The following is an 18,622-nucleotide window of genomic DNA, read 5'->3' as shown; positions in this document are numbered from 1 at the left end:
TGTATATTTACTGGCAATGAGGTTATCACACCCTCTCCCTACATCCTTTGTTTGACAATGACTGAACAAAATACTGGATTACTCCTCATCATCTAGAAATAAGACCTTCGAAGAACAAGCACTGAACTTTTCTTAGATTCCAAATACCTGTGAGCCAAAACCAGGCCACACCAGAACTGTTTGTTGCTTCTTCCAGGACATAACTACGCCCTGCTTGGTCACTGATCAGGACATCCCTCTAGTTTTAGAGCCAGCAGGAGAACCAAAAACCAAGGTAATATTCACTTTGGCTGCAATATAAGCTGAGAACTTCCAGGTCAGCTGCTCCTTCCCTAGGACAGAAAAGAATGCCAGCCCTGGTGTGGCGAGTTCCTTTTCCTTCAGTGGCCTTTTCTTCAAGTCATGGTTTAAGGCCATCTCCTTTAAACTTTACCTTTGCAAAGTCCCTTTCCAAATCATTCCTTTGCATTTTTCCCATTCACATATTTGCAGTCTGCCTATATACACATAGTAAGAGCTGAATAATCTAAATCAATTCAGTTTTCACCAGGTTTAATGAAAACTTGAAACAGATATGCAAGAGTGAAATGAACTTTTTGAATTTAACCTACTGCTGAAACGCTTGAGATAACCACACATATGCTTATGTCAAACTCATTTTTACCAGATCTGATGAAATATCTTTTGATATTTTTTCTGGTTTTAGTGCAGATTAATGACAGATTGAAATTAATATTTTTTAAAGCCATTTATTTTAGAAATGTGCTAAAATAAGTATTGTGGTTTTGGTTTTTTTTTACTCTTGGAATTTATTTTAATGAAGAGAGCATTTTGTCACTGCAACTACAACAAGAATACGTTGTTTCTCAGTTTGATGAGATAGATAAAATTCTGCACAAATGGATAGATATTTATGGCTGTATATAGCCTGTAAATGTTCTAAGTTTTATGACAGCTAATACTTTGCTTCAGAGATGCATATCTGAAAATTAAGAATTGTGTATTCTAGTAAAAATCTCAAAGTTAGTGTAATTATTATTTGGTATAAGTACTTTTAATCAAATGGATTCTGCTTTTCTAACATATTTTCCTTACTGGACTCCCCTTTGTGTGTCTTGCATTCCCAAATAAAATTTCGCTGGTTTCCTGTTGGCTGCCTATCGTACTTGACTGGGTTCATTTTTAAATTCTACCATGCCAGTTTATATTGATACTGGAATGATGTCAGAGTGTTTGGTATCTCCTTACTGTAAGTAATTCTCTGTGACCCGTGTACCCTGTTGAGAGTTCCTACTGTGCTCTGCATTGGCATGAGAATCTTTAGAGTATGTTAGAAAGGCAGAAGGGTGAGGGGGTGAGGAAAAGGAAAGAAAACAACACCTGAGCAGACCTCAAAATGGGAGAGGAAGCAGAAACTGAGAACTGGGGGCTTGGGGAAGGATGTGAAAGTTGGGAGGGATATATAAGTTACAGAATAGAAACTAGAGAGTTTCTTACAATTCTTCTTGCTTAGTTCCAGTTTCTTTCAATTCCTCTTTCATTTTCAGTATGCTATCCTTAATTCACATTTTTCGGGGAAGTATGTGTTCCCTCCTCCTTCTCCATTCAGTACTTTATTTTCCTGTTCCTTTATCCTATCCAGAGCACTTCTTTCCATGTTCCAGATCACCCCAATTTTTCTCTTCCCTTTCTACGTCCTTGCATTTTGACTCTCTGTGGACAGACATATGGCTGCGCTTTGCATTGTGTTAACGTTCACTGACCACTTATGCATGACAGTTATTTATAATAGTGATATGCTGATTTTATTTTAAAATGTTGAAGAAGTCACTAAGATCTCAGCAAACTTGGTAAGGTTCTTAAAAATGATGACTTCATATTTACAGTTTTTGTGTCTCTTACTGTTTGAAGCTCTTGAAATAATAGCCAAGACATAGGATATGTGAACTGCCGTTGTTGTGTAAAGGACTTTTTTTATAGTACAATTTCAAACATTTCTAAAACTTGCCTCTTAGTAAGGAACTTGCTTAAGTAACCTGTGGCAGCAAGCAGAATCTCTTAGAGTTCTACAAAAGCAGAAAATATACTTGCAAGCAGTGATTGCCTTGAAATAAATACAATTTTTAAAAGGTTATGGTTTTCTATTTTTTCTGTAATTTTGTCTGTGGAAAAGTATAGGCAGAAGCATGAGGCATTTTCTATGGCAAGAAAGAGTAAATGGTCAGATGCAGTTACATAACCAAAACAGTAATGAATCACCTTGTACCTTGTAATTGGAAAGTGTCCTAGAAACTTTACTGCAGTGTAAATTCCAACCTGTGAGATAATAATAATCTCTTTAATATGAACTTCTGTTTCACTACTGTGATCTAAATATATGGTTCACTAGCTCAGCAAATTAAGATTTACCTGATGCATTTATTTCTGTGATAAGTTCCACATGGTGAGTTTATAGCATGATTTGTGTGCAAAAGGATGCACGTTGTAACTTGTTCAAATAGGCAGTTACATTCACTTTGATCTTAAATCTGATAAGATGATCAAGTCACATGACTTAATCAAATGCTATTTTCTGATATATGTTTTAAAGTTTCATCAGAAGTCTTGCTTAAAATAATACAGTTTCTAGTAGCTATTGTTTCTCCATGAATATTTTGTCTTGGCTCTCTTGAATTATGCAGCTATATATAGATTGTGATGATACTCATGATAATCTATTAAAATAAAAGATAATCACATTAAGGATGATACTAAATAAAAATGCAATATGGAAGAGGAAATTGCATTGAGAAATACAATCAAATGTTTTTTGTATTAAGACAGATATTATGCTGTAAAAGGGGAACTGATTTTAATTAATATTCTGATGCACTGAAATAAGATAATTTTTTTCTTGTAGAATAAGAGAGAAGTGAGCTGAAACTATGCAGAACTAGTGTGGGGATGTGGAAAAACTCATTAGTATTTTTGTGAACTTAGTCCAGTTGTGGTGTTTTTCCTGTCTTTTTACAGTTCAGCTTGATATCCTTTATTTCCAGCATCCAAAATATCGTAACTTGAAAGTTTATTTCTGGAAAAAAAAAATCATTTATTTTTTGTTTGCTAAAATGAAGAAATTGTGATTTATTTAATTTAACTAATTTTTCAATGCATGTTTCTTGTCTAGCTGCTAAGAAAAAGGCATATAGGAAATGATATAGTTACCATTGTCTTCCAAGAGCCAGGAGCACTTCCTTTTACTCCAAAAAATATTCGTTCCCACTTTCAACATGTATTTGTCATAGTCAAAGTGCATAATCCTTGCACTGAAAATGTGTGCTATAGGTGAGTAGAGCTTTATAAGTATTTAAGTTTGCTTCTAAGAATACAATGCAACTGGCCTTTCTAACCTTTTTATGCATGCTAGAGGTATTATGTGTACAGTTTTAAGATTTATACTTCATTTTGCATGAATTTGAGACACCATTGTCTTCCTTGCACATATCTAGAATCACTATGCACAATCTGTAAGATTTAAATGACTTTTGCAGAGCTCTGCATCTTGATTTACGAACACAAAAAGGGGCTATGACAGGTTGCTAAAAGTAAGTTTTCCAATCATAGCAATAGAAATTAGTTCAGAATTTGTATTGCATGTTTCTTAAAGTAGGAAAATGGTTTAAAATAAAGTATTTTAGAATGCTGTTAATGTATATGAGTCCCTGAGTTTGACTAAGTACTTGACTTAGGGCTTTTGGGGAATGTAGTATTTCAAATTTCAGTTAATCTTGACTGTCACAGTTAAATTACAGTATCATAAATTCTAACAAGTTTACCAAGGAGGAAGCATATTTCTGAACTGATTGGGAAGTGTGCAAAGAATGAGAAGGACTTCAAGGACAGTGGCACAGATTTAACACTTGTGAATTTTATATTTTGTTTAATATGAAATTCAGAATGCATCATGAGGTTGGATCATATTGCTGGAGAAGATGTGTTATAGAAACTTGATTTTGTTTTAGTAGCTCTTTTGTGCATACTCTTACGTGATATTTCATAAGTTCATTTTTATTGTTACTAAATGATGGCAAACGTGGCCTGCATTTCAGTCAATCTCATAGTAGTTGTATGTAGTTTGCATGCTACTTTAAAATTCTTTTATGGATTAAATACCTTTCCAAGCTACCTATTGTAGTTATAACAGAGTATCAATGAGAAAAATGTTTTTATTTCCTTTACATTTTGCTGTAAACTTTCTCTATGAAAAATTGAAGATATTAAGAAATGTTATGAATTTAGTAGTGGCAGTGCTTCCATTATAGACAGTTTGACACTGATACCTTTTCTGTCTTCACATCTTAACATTGCAAGATGTCTGAAGATTCATATCAACTTTATTTATATTTTTCTTAGATCTAATGAAATTACATGAAAACTGAAAGTGATAGATTTAAATAAAAAATTGTTTTAAAAAATGCTTAGATCTCATTTATATCTTGCAAAGAATTTATAAATTTATTCCATTAAAGAAAGGAGTCAGTGACCCCCTAAGAATTCATCCTTGATAATCATTGTGTTATAAGGATACATTCACTATGTCACGTATTTAGAAAGAAAAAACATTTTTAAAACAAATGGCTAAATAAGTTTTCTTTGTGTCTAAAATATCTGAAAATTTACATTTTAAAACTAAACTTATCGTTGTAACTGGTCTGCATAGATAACTGCTTGTTTTCTGATGTTTTGTTTTTGTGTTGTTTTTTTTTTTTTTTAAGGAATTGACCATTGCATTTTTTCTATTTTTAGTGTTGGTGTTTCAAGATCAAAAGATGTACCTCCATTTGGTCCACCCATTCCCAAAGGAGTAACTTTTCCCAAATCAGCAGTCTTTAGGGACTTTCTTTTAGCCAAAGTTATTAATGCTGAAAATGCAGCACATAAGTCGGAAAAGTTTCGAGCCATGGCCACAAGGACACGTCAAGAATACTTGAAAGATCTGGCAGAAAACTTTGTTACCACAGCTACAGTGGATACTTCAGCGAAGTTTAGCTTTATTACTTTAGGAGCAAAAAAAAAGGAGAAAGTGAAACCAAGGAAAGATGCCCACTTATTCAGTGTTGGAGCAATTATGTGGAATGTGATTGCACGAGATTTTGGCCAGTCTTCTGACATTGAATGTCTCCTTGGAATCTCCAATGAATTTATCATGCTGATTGAAAAGGAATCAAAAAACGTTGTGTTTAACTGCTCCTGCAGGGATGTTATTGGATGGACATCTGGATTAATGAGCATCAAAATATTTTACGAAAGAGGCGAATGTATTCTTCTGTCTGCAGCGGATAACTGTGCTGAAGACATCAGAGAAATTGTTCAAAGACTTGAAGTAAGTACAATGACTAAGCTGGAATACCAAAATTTTTATGAAGAGTTGCTTCTCTACAGCTCCTTTGAGATATAATTAAAAGCGTCCTCTGTTTGTACTTCAGTACCATTTTCAGTCTTCAGAGAGCATTACGAAAAGTAATCCTCACACAGCATATGAGATAAGTTATCAAACCATTTTCAGGGATGAGAAAACAAATACCAGTAATTTGATAGACTTCTTGAGGCTATGGATGGTTTCAATATTGAAGTCAGTACCGAAAGGCTAACTTTTTGCCTTCCCTTGCTGTAGCCTATTCTCAACTCACACCTTTTTAGGTAGAAATATACCTTGAATTAAAAATACACAAAATCTCACGTGTATAAAATATTCTCACTTGAATTTGCTATTTAAAAAAAAAAAAAAAAAAACAAAAAAAAAAAAAACTGTGAATCTTAGCAGAAAAAGTTGTGTAAATTCTGCAGATTTGCTTTTTTTGTACTGAGCAAAAGCAGGGAATGAAGAAAACTAGACCTAACAATGCCAGTTTTTACACCTGACTGGATAATGATTTTCAGGTACTTACGACCCTTAGTTAACTGTCCTGTACCTATTCCAGTTAGTGTGAAAGGACTGACAGGAGCTCCAAAGTAAAACCACTGATACATCTCCTCCATGTGGTTACACTTTTTGCCCCTTTGATCTTAAATTAAGTGCCCTATATATGGTGTTAGCTTTTTTTATATTAAAAAGCCTTGTACTGAACAGGAATTGTTACGCTTACCCTCTTCATGCTGGACTGCAGCTGATGTTTCAGGGCTTCTCTAGTTCTACATACACATGTAGCATTGCATGATATTCTACTCTAAATAATCATCTTTTTTTTTTTTTTTTTCAATGATGGAGGCCTTTGGACTCCTTTTCTTGCTATTATTGTTTTCATTGGGGCATTCAGCTTCACTTTCCTTGCATAGATATTTTCCTTCTGAAAATTAGCGTATGCTTAGTCCCCTGCTATTATATATTCCACAATGGATAATATAACTTTTCACCTACTTAACACAGGTGGGAAAATGGTTCAGATTTCTAATGAAAACTTCTGCTGTCAGCAGTTGTAACAACTTTCTTTGCTGTTCTTCATTTCTTTGGTTTTACAAAATATGCAAACATGCCAGCTTCTGAGGGTAGATCTGTAAAATGAAGTAATTGAATACAAAGTGATAATCTATATGCTATGATAACACGATCATCTGATCGTCGCCACAGCTTCAGCTTTTAATTTGAATGGTGTTCTGTTTTATGAGGAAGTAAGCATCTGTCACAATAATATTGCTTAATTGACTTGAATACTTCCTCTTTATGACAAGATTTGCCGTATAGCCTTTAAGCCTCAAAATTTTGCATCAGTTATTGCCAAAATAATCTGAATATTATTTTCAGATAACTATTCTAATGAACCCTGGCTGCCTCCTCTTTTCACTACCACCTTTCCAACTTTCTCTTGCTTAAAAAGATAACTGTCATACAATTTTTAAAAATGCTTTTCATCTTCTTTTCATACATCATATTTTCTTTTTTCCTCTGCTAATTCCTTTATTTTGAAAGCTGCGCTGTATAATCAGTTAGTCATTTTATGATGTTGAATGTTCCTTATCTGTATTTTTGTATAGAATTTCAGAGATGGCACTTAAAACCACTAAAAAAGCATTTGAAACAGATTCAATGCTTCACATATATATATACTTTAAAACCCTTTTAATTGACTCAGGACACATCTAAGGTTGACAACTGTGCTAAACTTGAAAGCTTTAACTGTGACAAATTAGCAAGCTCCACTGACTGGATGATTAAATCTTTCCAGGCCTCAGTACAAACATTTCTTAAGCGTGTTTCATTCAGTGGTTTTAAAAACTGAGATTGTCAAAGAATTAACTTTATTGTCTGACTTTGAATTATCAAAATGAATAGGATGTCTCTCTGAATACCTGTATTAAGCAAAGAAGTGAAAAGCTGTGGTCTGTGATTTCAGGTTGAACCAAAAGAATGAGTTCTGGCCTAAAAGAAAGAGCTGTGATTGTTCAATCTAGAGTCAGCTCTGTATTGGAGGAGGAATATTAAGTGGTATGCTGCAGAGGAGGAAAAGTAAACTATAGATGAACTTGACAGACTTGTCTTTTAAGGCAGAAAAGCTGTAGATCTGGATGTTAGGATAATAGAGCAAAGCAGAGAGAGGGATTAAATGAGAACCCTGAATGGATCTTTGGATAACAATTTCAGTAGACAAGGGTTCATTAGAAGCCTCTATGCTTCCTGGTTCCTTCATGGGATTTAGAAGATCTGTTTTTTAATTTCATCTATATTAAGTGTATCCAGAGAAGCGAAGCCATCTCTTCCTTCAGGCACAGCCATGTGTTTACAGAAACAGTAGCCAAGTAAACAGAAAGATCTGCTTTAAAGTGGAGAGTACTTTGTTTTATGTGACATTACTATGTATGATGCCATGCCATATTTTAGGGGATGTGCCTGTGGGGCACTTGATCTCCTGGAAATCTTTTAACCTTGCTAAGGACTTGTTGAATCTAAAGCAGAATTGATCGCTTTTCATCTCTCTTAACCTTCCAAATATTTAACCAATTTGAAGAAGATTCTGACTCTTCTGAGTTGAGGAAGTCTGTATACGTTGGTGCATTTGTTGTGCAGTATTCTATAATTGGGACATAGCAACAAACATGTATCTGCTCCCCCCAGCATCGTCTTGTGTGCTTTTGAGAGAATAAAATTTCATCCATCAGCAGCTCCTGATTGTAATAGTCATTGTGTGACTAAATATTGGATATATGTTTCAGAAGTTCGTGGCAGAAATATAAGGATAGTAATAAGGAGTCGAAAATTTTAATTTGCACTTCTCTGCTATAAATTATGAAGTTTTGCTGAAAATTAGCCAGGACTGAAGGTAAAGCTGAGAGTTAAAGCTTAGTGTTTTCAGTCTGCTGAGTAACTCTAATAATACATGCACGTAAATAACTTACTGCTGAGTAATGACAAGGGAAATAATTATTTAATAATTTCAATGGGAAGATCCAGAACATGATTTGGTAAACAAAACCCTAGAATATGTATTGGGCATTTGAATAATGACTTTCACATTTTAGCTTTGAAGCTGACGCCGTCAGAAGGTCTGTGAAGTCAATGTGCTACAGATTACATAGCCTAAATTTGTCAGACAATGATTCTTGAAATATCTGATCCTTGCAACATCTTTCTGATGCTTCACAGATTGGTAAGGGTTAGACCTTAATGAATGATGGGATTACCTTGATTTTCTCTTGGGTTGATCAGCTCCCTAACAGTAGCCTTACAGTAGCTCTTTGTGTGTGTGCATACGTTCTAATTTTTCCTAATAGGTAGTAAATATCTGTATAGAAAATAATTTCTAAAGGTGATAGTGCTAATGCTTTGAAACTTACTAAGGTATTGAAAATGTTGACTTTCAGCTGGCCAGTTTGCAGGCATAAGTTATACAAATGCTTTAGAGTTTTTCCCACCAACCATTGGATTGAGGGGGAATTAAAGTTAGGCCTCCCATCCTTCCAGGCTCTAAAGCAAACATGGACAAAGATTTGTCTAAACAGGAAGCATAAAAAGGAAGCTGTGAAGGTAACTTGCAGCTTAATGTTTGCTTTAAGTTCATTTGTTGATGTTGATATGCTTTGGTTGTAGCTGTAATTGAAAGGGACAGTCTGTTCATTCTCTGCCCGCCACTCCTTTGAAATATTATTAGAAAAACAAACAAGCAAGGAAAACAATAAAAGCCTCTGTTTTTTAGATGAGTCATATCTTTGTCTGCATGGCTGCACAAGACGTAGTGTAATGCAAGGGAAAGGTAACAAGGTGTTAGATCTGCTTAAACTTCCCATGAAATTGCACCTAGTCAAATCATCTGGCTCAGGTGGTGAAAGGAATGGTTTTGTGACAGCTTTAGCCAGTCTCAGTGACATTGCACTGTCCACAGCTGTGTGTTTCCATGCCCTCCCCGTAAAGCCCTGAATTAGGTTGGATCATGCTTCTGTAGGATGCACACAATAAGCTACTGAGCTACTCTTCCCAAATTCTGGCTCAAGTAGAAAATGGAGAGGGAGAATGATATACAGACACCAGCCTCCTATAAATTAGATGTCAAAAGTTGGATAATGTGCATGCCTTTGTAATGATTACTAAAATAAAGCGCAAACAGTGTACCTGCAAACAGTGGAACAAGGCATGCTCTTCATTCACTATGACCTTGGGAAGATCCCTTGACCTATGCTGTTAGCATACACGTCTGTAAAGGGAAAATATTTGCCTTGCAGGAGAAAGAATGATATACATTATGAACAAAAATTTTTGATAATATGATTTGATAATGTCAGGGTGGTTAAGCGCTGGAATGGGCTGCCCAGGCAGGTGGTGGAATTACCATCCCTGGAGGTGTTCAAGAAACATTTGATAATGTACTAAAGGATATAGCTTAGTGGGAAATATTGCTGATATGCAGACAGTTGGACTGGATGATCTTGGAGGTTTTTTCCAAGCTTGGTGGTTCTGTGATTCTATGCTTTGCTAGTGATTAAGTTTTTGCTGTAATTGTAGTAATGGCGCTAACATGCATACTGGTTTTGTGACAAAAACAAAGAGGAATGTTAGAGAAACTCATGATTTTATCTTGGAAGTGAGCTAGGATTTGGTCCCTGGAATCTGGCAAAGTAGCACAGCATACAGACTGCTGTAGGTTTACTGAGCAAAACTTCAAAGATTAATTACGTTCTATATAAAAATGAGCCTAATTAGCAAAATCTGCATTTAAAAGTTTTTGAGTGTTCTATATAGGGACAGAAATAATTTTAATTGAATAAATTTCAATTAAATTTTTCAATTTAATTGAAAAATTGAAAACTTTCCTAGTGACATGCAGATCTTATCCCATTTTAGAGGTCTGCATCTGGAGGTGGTGGTGGCTAGGAACCTGACTACATGTAAAAATAAATCAAAATGATCTGCACTGCTGAAGTCTGGAGGAAGAGCTGCTGCTAGAACTGAAATGTTTGACTTAATTTCGCTCATGTTATATCTCAAGTATGTCTAATACTGAAGAAAAAATGCCTGTGCACCTGCAATCAGTCAGCCTACAAGAGTGAGGCAGTTGACAGGAGAGGACTTTGCTTTTTTGCTTATTTTGAAGCTAAAGCAGTTGTTATGTTTTAATAAGATATAAGTGGTGTTCAGTTCATGTTGGGCTGGGGTGAGGGAAGGAAAGGAATTTGACACAGGACAGCTGCTTCCATTGGGCATGTAAGATTTTAATATTGTGAAGTGTTCTGTTCATTTTAACTTATCAAGAAACCAACAACCACAGATGTCAGAACTATGATTAGTATTAGTATATTAAACATATTTAATGGCAATTAAATATGAGGGCTGCTCTGAAAATAATGCCTCCTATTTTATTATGTTGGCCCATGATGTCAGAGATGTATGTTAGTGGTATGGCAATAGAGGTTGAATCCTCCCACCAATATTCTGTTAAATTGTTACTGTGTGACAGATGCCAGTAGAATGTGACAAAATGGTGTCTGTCATAGAAGTGTGTATGAAGCAAAGGTGTGTCACTAAATTTCTCCATGTTGAAGAAACTGCACCCATTGACTTTCATTTATTCTTAGTGAATATTTAATGGAGAACAAACAATGGATGTGAGCACAGTGAGGTGGTGAGTGGTGCATTTCAGCAGTGGTGACAGCAATGGTGTTTCACCTTCACTGGTACAAATCTGTTAAGAGCACAGCATGCAGTCTCTTGTTTATCACATGTGTAAATCTATAGCTAATGGTGGTGTCTGTGTTGAAAAATAGTGTTTTGTAGCTGAGAATTTATCAAAGTTATTGTGCTTTTTGTATCTGTTATAGTTTCCGTGGAAATAAAAGAGGAGGTATTATCTTGGAGTGACCTATGTATTTATGATCTAATGTCAAATGGGTATAGGGAATAAGTCTTACAAGGAGTGGCTGAGTGGACTGAGATTGTTCAGCTTAGGGGAAGAAAGGCTCGGAGGAGACATTATTGCTCTCTACAACTACGTAAAATGAGGTTGTAACAAGGAGGGGGTCTGTTTCTTCTCCCAAGCAACAAGCAACAAAGGGAGGTGTAGGTTGGATATTAGAAGATGCTGCTTCTCTGAAAGAGTTGTGAAGCCTTGGAGCGGGCTGCTCAGGATGTAGCTGAGTCACCATGCCTGGAGGTATTTAAAAGATGTGTAGATGTTGTGCTTAGGGACATGGTAGACTTGGCAATGCTAGGTTAACAGTTGGACTTGATGATTTTAGAGGTCTTCACCAACCAGAATGATTCTGTGAACAATACATGGCTTTATACTGCTTCAAAAGTGATTTGTCTGCGTGTTCAAAGAAATGCGTGTCCTAACAATTTGATACCTTTTTAGATAGTGACCAGAGGATGCGAAACCACAGAAATGACCCTTCGAAGGAATGGGTTGGGCCAGCTTGGATTTCACGTGAACTTTGAAGGAATAGTGGCCGATGTGGAGCCCTTCGGTTTTGCATGGAAAGCAGGCCTGAGGCAGGGGAGCCGCCTGGTTGAAATCTGTAAAGTGGCTGTGGCAACTTTGACTCATGAACAAATGATTGACCTTTTAAGGACATCAGTAACTGTAAAAGTGGTGATTATTCAGCCACACGAGGATGGAGCACCTAGAAGGTAAGGAACAACAGTCCTCAATGTGGTATTTGCATCTCTTTTGTTTTTCCTCTGACACTGCTTACACAGTTTCTCTGGAAATAGATATTGATGTTTAAAGGTAATACTATTGAGACTCTTAAAGCAATCTTTTCCGAAAAGTGTTTTCCAAAACAGTTATTGGTTTAGAACATAAGATACAGTGAGATCTTGTAAGAAATTTAGAGGGAAATTTACATTTATGTGGCTTGAAAGAGCAAGAAGTAAACTTTATTGCATAATGATTGAGCCACTATGAAAGCCTGTGTGACTTCTTTCCTTCCACAGGCTAATTTTATATTTCAGTGCTAATTGAAACCTGGAATCTTCTGACAACTATAGCTTTTATTATTTTCTAGTTTCTGTGCTGACTATGGAAAAGGATTGTTATTATTTTCTTGCATTGAAATTTTAGCAAAATTAGGAAAACAGTACATAAAGAATACCAACTCCTAGAGTCCTCCTCAGTTTCCACAGAAATCTAATTTAATATTATTAAATGTTGTTTTTAACCTGTGAAATCATCTCTTAAAGCAATTTTTTTTTTAAAAAAAAAACCTTACTGGAGCATGAAAGAACTGGTCGCACACATTCAGGAAAAGACTGTAGTAGAAGTTATGGTGACTGTGCAGTTGTTCTCAGGGATGAAGTGCAATGTTCTTTTGTCAGCATTACTTCTTTTCTTCTGTGACAAGTATGTTTGCTCTTCTCTCTATTATTAATATTATTGAGGTAGATAAAAAGTAGGTAAAATATAAAACTATTATAATGTCTTTTATCACACACTTTTTCAGACATTTTAATTTGGCTTATTCTGAATGAGAACTATACTAGAGTAAATTGGATTACTTGTCTACTTGTAAAAGGCCATCTTTAAATCTCTTGTTGATTTTTAATTTAACAGAAAAAAAAAATTAGATGTGTTGCTTTTGGCAAGACAACAATCCATGAAATTTTACACAGCATACAGTTCTGTGAAGTTGGTGCCAGCTGTACATTAATACTGTTTAATTGGTGGCAATTATCCAAGTAGACATTGGCCTGATGAATGACACAGAAGTGCCCTTCCCTGCCTCAACCTGCACGTTGAAGCATTGGGTTCCTTTCTGAAGTAAATGTCTGTGAATGTAGAATACTATCGTTTTGCTTAGTTGGATAGAATTTGCAATTAAGCATCTCTTTGCTTAGCTTTGCTGTTCTCACCATCTGCTTCTGGGTATGAGTTTTCACTGGCTTGTTTGGTATACATTTCCAAGTTGTTTGCAGAACATGAGCTTAATGAGCTGATCGTATTATGTTGAAGGTAGTGTGTATTTTATAGTCTCTGATAGAAAAATACGCACTGTATGAGTTGTTATCTTAGTTACATGTTTAAAAATAAAACATTAAAATTCCACATCAGCTTAAGATACATGGCACTCTGTGTGTAGGAGGAGTTTTAACTAAGGAGTGCCATCAAACTGGGAAAGACCTACAAAAGCTGTTCTTGTTTATAAATTTTTTGCATTTTTGTCAACTGTGTAACTAATTACTAAGGAAAATGATTTTTTAAAAAACTGTTTCTATTCTAAAATGTGAAGAACACATGGAAGTATTTTTCAGCTCTTTTCAGCATATCTCTGCAGTATAAAATAGAAATGTTCTTCAGTGCTTCTTTTCTCTCAAATTCCAGCTTCTCACTGAAACAGAAAGCCGCTCATTTCCCCCTCTGACTCCCAAAAACACGTAAAATGCTTTTGGCCACCTAGTTTGAAAAGCATCTGATAAACAGAAAGTTTTGAGCTTGCTTGACCCAAATGCTTATAATATAGAGCAGACAGAAAATTGTATAGATACTAACTAACAGGATCGACAGTTTCAATTAGCAACTGTGACCTGTGACACTGTGGGATGAAAAGAAGGCCTCTGTACTTGGCACTGGTGAGGCTGCACTTTGAATACATCCTTTGAGTAAAAGTCCAAAAACAGTTGAGGTTTTATTTTACCACCCTCCACCATCATTCTGTTGGTGGTATTGAATAATGTCTACAGTGTGATTAAGATCATTTTTTATGGCTGCTTATTCACTGGATTTATTAAAATAGTGCATCCCACAAAACCATGATTATGCTTCAAGCAATAATCTGAATAATCTATTACCAGTCAGTTTTGCAAAATGCCGTGTCACACTTCCTTCATTTCCTTATTAAGAGATGAAATAACATGAGGTTCAGTTCAATCCTTGTGCCAAATTACACGTGCCAACTGCCTACAGTTATGTATCACCAATCCTGGGACCCCTATCAAACTTAATACAAATCCTAATGGCTTGTATGAGAGAACTAAGTGGTGTGGATTACAAACGTAATCTAGAGTGTGGCTTGGAAACCTTTCTCTTGTAGCTAAAGAAGGCAGGATATTCAAATTATAATTGAATCATAATTCTACCACTTCTACAGGGACCACCTGTAGAGTTTTCTGGCATGTGAGTGTAATCAGTGGTTCCACAAAACAAAAAGCATCCCTTTTGCAGGATTAAATGTGCCCTGGTGAAGGTTATATTCGCTCTCTAATTGCATGCCAATTGTCTGTTCTCAGTATTCACCTCTATTTCAGAACAATCAACAAAACTAAAACACGTTTCTACCCATGAGACATTTGCTACTCCAAAAGCTTAAATCTCTGTAGTCAAATATTCACTGAGAAAATTAGCAAAGAGCTACTAATGATTTTTTTTTTTTTGTCTACTAAATATTTTCTGTTTTGTGTGTGTGTTTGGGGGGGGGGGGGGAGGGGAGGGAGGGGGTTAGCATGAAATTATTTCAATTGTTGAAGTGCTTAGAAATGAATGTTACAGAATGGTTAGGAAAATGGAGGGAGAGTTTACTCGCTAAATGTATTCTGTTACTTAAAGTACATCCCTCTACCTGTCATCTTGATAGGAGTATGCAAAAGCCCCAGTCATGGGTAAGGACTTCCAGGACTTGCTATCCTGTGGAGTTAATGAATTTGAGACAAAGCTCCTACTCTTTTCAGATTGCTCCAGCAATTAAATAATCATGAACAAATAGAGAAATCATAATTATTTACACGGCACCAAGCTGATACTTAGTTAGAAGGGATAAATGGGTATTAGAAAAATATACTGCTTTGTAATTTAAAGAATTTGAGAACAAACGTAGTTGTCAGTACATTCAGATCTGAATAAATATCCTTGTGTTATATTTATTTCTGACGTCTTTCCCTTCAGAGTTGTTGATGTGGTCTTCTGTTGTCAATATTACTGCAGCACAGTAGCTAAAACTATTCAGACTTTAACAAGAGAATAACAATTCACTTACAATTTGCTTTCACCTGTGTTATCACAGTAATGCTTAAGAACACTATCTCCTTAATCAGTCAAATCCAATCAAAGAATTCAAGAACTTGTAAATCCATTTTAAACTCTAGACTGTTGCATTCAGTTAGAATCTTTAGTACTACATCAACCCTTATGTGTCTGAGTTCAATTATGTATCAAAAATGCTTAAACGATTTCTGGAAAGTTTAGAAAGCAAATGAAGCTTAAAGTAAGATATTCAGGATGGGTGGGAAGCAATAGTCCAAGTACAGCCACTGTAGGAGAAGTGGCAGTGGTAGTTTCCACTTGTTTGTGAACAGGCTTTTTTTCCTGTTGTTGCTGGTAATTTTGAAAATGGAAATATTTTTGTGCCTGCAACTTGGAGCTGTTATTAAACACTACTGCATTTCTTTTGAGATTATTTTCTTCTCATAAACTTTGCAAACTTTTATTTGCAAAGTAAACGTAATGACCTTCAGTGCTTTCCAGTTCTGTTACTTGTTCTTAAATGGTTGTGATTTTATCAGACAATCGTGTTTTTAAGGCTTCTTTAAGTAACAGATATCCAGCAGAGTATTGAATGTTTGGAAAAGTAGTTTAAGAAGTGTGAAAGAGTTGACTTAGTGAAAGAGTTCAAATCTAAGGGGTTTTTTTTTTGCCATAAACTGGTGGGATAGTTTATAGACCACTTTTTTTTTTTTTTTTTTTTTTTTTTTTGGTCCCTGGACTGAGTTCTTTCCTAATAATGTAGTCAGTGTCACAGTAAGACCTTCTGGCTCTCCCCAGCACTGTGAAGTGCCTGCCACTCCTGCCTTCAGAAAGGTGACGGAAAGCAGCAAACCACAGAGCTTATACATACAGAATGGGACATCCCATACTGTCCATATACTGGGCCATAAAAAAGTGTGTTCTGTCTCTTATCTAAATAAACAGATGATCATGGCTCTGTAATGAAAAAAGGAAAAATACTTCCTTGTAAAAAAAAATAAAATCACTTTTCTTTTGTTTCATTGCCCTCAGTATAATTTTTAAGGAAAAGAATTTGTGAAGTTGGCCTTTGTTTGTACCTACAATTTGCACTTTAAGATCTTGCTCTAAATCCATCATTCTTGAGAAAGTGGGGATAAGTATATGCAGCATTGCTGTAATCCTTGGTGAGCTGAAACTTTATTCAACTAGCATCTTTTTCTACTTTGATGTGCATCAAAATAAGGGAAAATCTAGGCAATATATATAACATGTGGACTCTACCCAGGAATAAGCTAACAAAAAAAGTAGAGATAATAAGGTGCAAAATTGAAAGCAATTGTGAGTGCTTATCATATTTTTGATCCAAGAAAAAACATCTTTGAGTTTTCCTCATACTTGAGTTATGAATTGAACTCATAGCAGGAGCTATTTATAATTGCTGAAGTTTTGTACAGTTACTGTAGGCAAGCAATAAAAAGGGCAATACTAACATACAGAGCTCTGTGGAGAGATGGACTTCAAAATTCTTTTAATTCTTCTCTGTTATTCAGTGTGATTGAAAAAATCCTTGAGGGTGCCAAATGTTTGTGTTTTGAAACTTAATTTATTGCTTACTCAATTGTGGCTCAGCAGAGAATTTTTTGGTTGTAAATACGTTGGGGCATATGTAACTGATATTACACAAGATATTTTTTAAGGATCCAGTGTGGATATAATATATCTGGGTTGGAACGTGCAACTTGTCTACAGAAATTGTGACTGATTTTATCTTCATTGAAAACTTTTTTCATTTGTGGGAACACAGAATAACTCAGGGTAGAATGGATCCCAGGGATATCTGGTCCAACCTTCTCAAAACAGCAATTGCAATGAGGTGAATCCAGGTTATTGAGGGCTTTATCTAGTCATAGATTCAAAAACTCCAAGGATGGAAACTCTGTAACCTAGGAAACACGTAATACTTTCTTTTCTTCACTTGCTTTTTATCAAGAAAAGTATTTGGTAGGTTTTAACTTATTTTAACCGGAGAGAATAGAGGAAAAAATGTCAATCTGTGTGTGTATACGATATAAACATCTATTTAAGAAGCTCCAGCTCAATATTTGCAATTATATGTATCTATACAATATTATGGTATCATTGAATGCTATAAGCTGATCAAATAGACAACTTCACTGGGTATTTTTTTTATGTTGAACTAAGCCTTTTTCCTTAATTTAAAAAAAAATCTTAGTGACTCGAGGTAAAACTGTCTCCTATTGCTGATTTATATTGTATCTCTTTTATTTGGTTTAAAGCTTTCTCATTTTATTATCATTTGGAAAGAATACCACAGTGTCTACCAATATCAAACAAGGAGTTCTATCTCTTCTGTCAGATTATTCGCTAATTTGAAGCAACTTCTAGTTCCCCTCCTTTTACTCTTCATGTTTGACAAGTTCATTGGTATGCCTAAATTTTAGAAGACCTAACCATGTAAGTTGAATGAGATATTTACAGTGCCAATTGTTGTTCAAATTGAGACTGCAGTTCTAGCTCATTCAGTACGTTATGCTTGTTTATTTATCTTCTAAGGCAAGAATTGTATGCATTAAGAATGAGAATCATAGAATCACAAGGTTGGAAATGACATACAAGATCATCTAGTCCAACCATTTCCTCATCACCATTGCCACCACAAACAAAACAAACAAACAAAAAACTCCTCCAACTTTCTTAAAAGGAAATAATTTCTGTTACTATCTTTAGAACTGAGCTTTCATTTCTAGGGAAGTGCATTAGCGGGAAAAAATTCATGGTTAGGTGTTGAAGTGAATATTAAAAATAAGTGACCTTTGCTTACATTTTGTACAACTCAAAGTAATAGCAAATTATCGTTTCGGGTAAGATGTTTGCAAAATCCTGCCGTTGAATCACACCTCTGTTATTGATTTTTGCTTAATAAAGATAATTTTTCTTTTTTCTTTCTTCTTTCCAAGTAACTGTAAGCATGGCAGCAAAGAATAATTGTATGCAAAGATACAATTTTCTCCTATATTTGACTTAATAATCTTACGCATTCACATAATGATGAAATGATTGAGGTTGGAAGTAACCTCTGGAGGTCATCTTGTCCAGCTTCCCTTACTCAATTAGGGCCACCTAGAGAAGGTTGAATATTTCCAAGGAATGAGGCTTCACAACTTTTCTGAGCAACCTGATGTACTTATTCACAGTTCTCATTT

General features: G+C 35.3%; 1 protein-coding gene across 5 annotated transcripts in view; it reads left to right on the top strand.

The window, feature by feature from the left end:
- The window catches only part of SIPA1L2 (signal induced proliferation associated 1 like 2), a 141,373-nt gene that overhangs the window by 78,903 nt on the left and 43,848 nt on the right, over positions 1–18,622 (top strand). For all 5 annotated transcript variants that reach the window (XM_048935151.1, XM_048935150.1, XM_048935147.1 and 2 more), the window contains exons 8-10: positions 3,167–3,324; positions 4,786–5,362; positions 11,817–12,091. In XM_048935151.1, the coding sequence (XP_048791108.1) occupies positions 3,167–3,324; positions 4,786–5,362; positions 11,817–12,091 (1,010 nt within the window). The remainder of the gene's footprint in view (positions 1–3,166; positions 3,325–4,785; positions 5,363–11,816; positions 12,092–18,622) is intronic.

This window comes from Lagopus muta, chromosome 2 (assembly GCF_023343835.1).
Source record: "Lagopus muta isolate bLagMut1 chromosome 2, bLagMut1 primary, whole genome shotgun sequence".
Classification (NCBI taxonomy): domain Eukaryota; kingdom Metazoa; phylum Chordata; class Aves; order Galliformes; family Phasianidae; genus Lagopus; species Lagopus muta.
The sequence above is the reverse complement of the archived record's forward strand: the minus strand, read 5'-3'. Positions and strand labels throughout refer to the sequence as shown.